Raw genomic sequence first — 5,102 nt, 5'->3', positions numbered from 1 at the left:
TTACTGTTACTATTTTTAAATATATTTTTTATTTATTTATTTCTAAATAAACATTTCTATCAGGAAGTTTATATTAAATTAAAAATTGAAATATCTAAATTTATCATAATTGAAAAATTTACTTTTAATATTTATAACTGAAAATAACAATTGATTTATAAGAAATAAACATAATCTAATTGAAAAAACTCTTTTAATATATAAGAATAGCAAAATTATATTGTTATTTTTAAATGTACAGTAATTTGTCTTCTGTGAGGTAATTGATTGTCAGAGAATTTCACAGTAGGATATTCTAGATGATAAATTACAGATTATTTACATTAGTCTATATGCATGAATATGTAAACAAATTTACGCATAATATATATAAAGTGTAAAGAGCTGTAGACTTTACATATAGGCCTAAAATGATCTTTTAATAATTTTAAATTTTTTCTCATAATTTTTCTAACTTCCTGTATATATATAAATTTATGTGAATGCAAGTTTAAAAGAATTTTCTTACAAAAATCATTTTCTTTTCTTGTTCGAATGCAAGACCATCTGTAATAATCAATCATCGAACGGAAGTAGAACGTTTTCCTGACCAATTTCTCCTATCATTGACGAAAATTCGATATTTTATATTAGAGACAAAAAGGGACATTCTGGCGCTGACAAATTGTCCCTAGTGTCTTACATTGTGATGATCTAACAAACTGGGAAATCATAAAGCAAACGAAAGTCTAGCCATTCCATTTCGATCTACCTTCAGAATGTGAAAGTAATAATGGCGACGTCGAGATATTCCATAAAAAATGGCTACTAACTTCTTTCATTTATGATATCGTAAATTAAAGATTTTTCTTATATATAATATTATAAACTATTTAAAAAAAGTTTTTTTTGCTTAAAAATTTAATGGGATTTTTTTTTAAAAACTTCATAAAATATTCATTAATTAAGCAGGAAAGAGGAAAAAAAATAAACTTGTTTAAAACTCAAATCAATAACGAAGTAATGCAATGCTTACTTTTAAAAATGATTTGCATTAAAATTAAATTTTAAAACTATAAAATAAAGTTTTGTAAGAAGAAAAAAAGAAAGAAATAAATATTTACATTATAAAACAAAAAAATCTTATTCATAAAATCGAACAAAAGAGAAAGTTTGATCTCTTTATCATCTTAACAAACTTAAGTTAGTCGATAATAACAAATCTCAGCATGTAAAAGTCTAACCAAGAAGTATAGAATAAGCAAAGATGAGAACAAACACACAGGATTACATTATAGAAGTGAAGCTAGAAAGAGAGACAGAGGGAGTGGGAGATACGGAAGTCGCAGTCATCGATTGTTGTGCTATAGGCAATTTACATGACAATAGACAACATACTCACTGTTGTATGGTGTCTCACAAATAGACTTCTCGCATAAATGTAGCAGTTGTCCCCAGGCGTCTGGCATCCCTTGTCACTGCTCGTTCGTCATTGTCAAATTGTGTCGGAAGATATTTGTCAACGATTAATTTACTTCCATAACTAATACTGACAGTAGAACAAATGTATTCGCAGCTATAAACCATCGAACTTTTAGCAAAAATATCAAATATAAATATAAAATTATTCATATTTTAATATACATAAAAGTTTAAAAATTCGTTTTATTTAATTAAAATACTTATTATCTATAATTATTTTTAATTTCTATTAAAATTAAAACCGTATTATTCGATGTATATATATATATTTTTAAATTGTATTTAAACTGTAACAATTATTTAATTAAAAAATTATTTTTTATGTAAAATACAAATAATCATAATTTAAAAAACAAATGAAATATATTTAATCAGTGAAAGTGATATAGTTTTGTAACACATTGGCGAATAAATTGATGAATAAATTAATTATGTTTAATGAAATAAGAAATTGATTAAAATTAACAAACTTACAATAGAAATTGATTGCAATTAATTAATTATAATAAAAATTAATTGAAATTAATAAATTACAATAATAGATATTAAAAATAATACATTTTTTTAAATTTTAATTTGAAATTACTTGTTATTATTAGCTTTTAAATACAAATTAAAGAATCATGCTGAATACTTGACTGAATTCTCTCAAATATAATATCGTAAAATGTATTGTTGTGTTATATATATATATATATATACACACACACATATTATATATATATAGTTTTTTCCCTTTGTCATTTCTTTCCTGGATACATCGTAGAATTGTTAACTTTAAATATTTAATGAATTGAAAACATTACAGTTAAATTAAATTGAATAATTTATAGTAGTAAAACGATTACGTGTAGACCTAAATATATAAGAAGAATGATTTATATATATATGTGTGTGTGTGTAAATTTGTGGGTGGGTGTGTCTATTATATATATATGTAAACCATGTATATACACATTTTCTACTAGATATTTCCCATTTGTTTTCATAATATTTCGGAGAAAAATTTGATAGGAAAAAAATCTTGATTGGTTTTGACGCGTTCAATTTAAGTACAGGTTTGTTTGTTTACGGATTTTGCCTGCATGTCATCTTTTATTTAATACAGAACTCACAGATCAAGNAAACGCCACGTGCCCTCTTCGTCAGAAATTAAAGGCCTTTTTTAAAGCCTTAGGACAACTCTAGACTATTGTTTTAAACACAGATCACTCCCCTGTTGGATTACTTAAGTCGCTATATCGAGTGGCTTCTCGATATATCGAACAAAAACCTTCGAGAGTTCGGCATATATTCTCTACTAATTCACTATATACGTAAAGAATAACAAGACCAACGCTATATCGGGTGCTCGCTATACTGATGACTGTATTTAGATGCAAATATGCTACGACAAGCGAGTTCGTAATTAGAAACAACCCCGTCTCTCGATGGAGGAACGTTAAAACGAAGCAATTAATAAAATTACGCTTTAGCGGGGTTTGCTGCCCGAACTAACGATTCCAACAATACTCGCGCAGGAACACAGGCCTTAAGAAAACAATAAGACAAACGATCCGATTGGTCGGAAGCGCACTCGATCCTTATCTACGTCACTCCGGGAACGTCGTAATTGTTTTGTAATATCAGTATAATGACCTGGCGGGCACCGAAAGGGCCTTTTTTCCGTATCCATGATCCACAACGGGGGGAGACAGAGGGCCCAATGCTCCCATTCAATCGAAACTCGACTTAAAATTATCATAATTTACGTGGAAGCGCCACGTTACGTATTGCGATGTCGTACCGGGTATCGACCAATGACAGAAATCGAGCGTAGAGACGCCCACGAGGGTTCGACCCCATCGAAAATCCATTCGATTTCGCGTGATTTCGGACGTGTTACGTAACAATCGATGGCCGCCGGAAAGAAAAAAGATATGCGGGAACGTTACATCGGATAATTTACACGTTAATATGAAATAAATCGACGCTCCATTCGATTTAACGACACCAGAAATCGCAGTTTCTCCCACATTACACGGCAATAACAGCGCGGATCCCGGAAAGAAACCCGGGAGAAGGGGCAGCTCGAAACTGGATGGGTTTAATGTGACAATTCCTTTGGTATAAAACGACGAAGGCCAAACCACGAGGCAGTTTCCTTTAGTATGGAAGAAAATCCGCGCTCGAGGCCACTTCCCCACCTTTCGCCACCTTAATTCGGCCTCATCTCGACGAGTAGAAACGCATTCGCCTCATAAAAATGCGAACGGCGGGTCACGCTCTGCCAATACTCTACACCGAGATCTTCTTGCCAAGAAAAGTATTTTCGTTATGTCTGCCACCGAGATCGACCCCGAAATTAACGTCGGACCATTTAAAATAATCACAATAGACGGGAAAAAAGGAACCGTGTCTATAAATACAATATATTTTTATGAATGAAATTCTGTTACTGAATATCTACCCACGATTTAAGGGTACCTGCGACATTGCGTATCTTACGGAGTAAACAGAGAACCTACAAAATAAGTCAGTGTCTTCACAATAGAGTACTTGTTAAGTAAACAGAGTAGCTACAAAATAAAGTACTGTACCTGTAGAATAAAGAAAGTACAGTACAGTACAGTACCTATAGAATAAAGTGAGTAGATACAAAATGGAGTACTGTACTTGTAGAAGAGAGTAGCTACAGAATAAACAGGAACTAGGAAATACTATGGATATATATATATATATATACACACACACATATTATATATATATAGTTTTTTCCCTTTGTCATTTCTTTCCTGGATACATCGTAGAATTGTTAACTTTAAATATTTAATGAATTGAAAACATTACAGTTAAATTAAATTGAATAATTTATAGTAGTAAAACGATTACGTGTAGACCTAAATATATAAGAAGAATGATTTATATATATATGTGTGTGTGTGTAAATTTGTGGGTGGGTGTGTCTATTATATATATATGTAAACCATGTATATACACATTTTCTACTAGATATTTCCCATTTGTTTTCATAATATTTCGGAGAAAAATTTGATAGGAAAAAAATCTTGATTGGTTTTGACGCGTTCAATTTAAGTACAGGTTTGTTTGTTTACGGATTTTGCCTGCATGTCATCTTTTATTTAATACAGAACTCACAGATCAAGAACATCTGAATGTATCAAGCCGGCAAAACAGTCAAACATGGCTGCCTTTAGAAGCCATCATAAACTACAAAGGATATGGTAGGATATGGAAATGATTCTTTTTATAAAAATGAAATAATCTTATTAAAATTTACTCTCATGGAATTTACAGATTTAAATTCTTATAATTTATTTTAATGTTCTTGCTATCTAATATTGGAAAATTAGATAGTATATAACTATATATTGTTCTTTCACAGACATCGAAGTGTTCACATACTGAATTTGATTACTTAAGATAATAAATAAATAAAAAAAAACTTTTAAAAATGGGAATTTAAAAAATATGTGTGTGTATTAAGGCATAAAAAATCAGTCAAGATTTGTATAAAATTATAAATTTTATAAATTTAAAATTATTATTGATTAAATTCTTTATTTTAATATTGTAGATATTAAATAATATAGTCTTATAAAATATTGAAATTGTCTAATATAATTAATTTATATATAATA

General features: G+C 29.5%; 1 protein-coding gene across 1 annotated transcript in view; it reads left to right on the top strand.

Moving 5' to 3' along the window:
- The window catches only part of LOC111620822, a 78,984-nt gene extending 74,227 nt beyond the window's left edge, over positions 1-4,757 (top strand). Inside the window, exon 4 of the mRNA XM_023362852.1 lies at positions 4,593-4,757. Within this exon, the coding sequence (XP_023218620.1) occupies positions 4,593-4,702 (110 nt within the window). The 3' untranslated portion in view covers positions 4,703-4,757. The remainder of the gene's footprint in view (positions 1-4,592) is intronic.
- Positions 4,758-5,102: the final 345 nt, after the last annotated feature.

The sequence above is a fragment of the Centruroides sculpturatus genome, unplaced genomic scaffold (genome assembly GCF_000671375.1).
Source record: "Centruroides sculpturatus isolate CEXI.00-Female unplaced genomic scaffold, Cexi_2.0 scaffold102, whole genome shotgun sequence".
Taxonomy (NCBI): domain Eukaryota; kingdom Metazoa; phylum Arthropoda; class Arachnida; order Scorpiones; family Buthidae; genus Centruroides; species Centruroides sculpturatus.
Note: the sequence above shows the minus strand (reverse complement) of the source record. Positions and strands in the feature narration are given on the sequence as shown.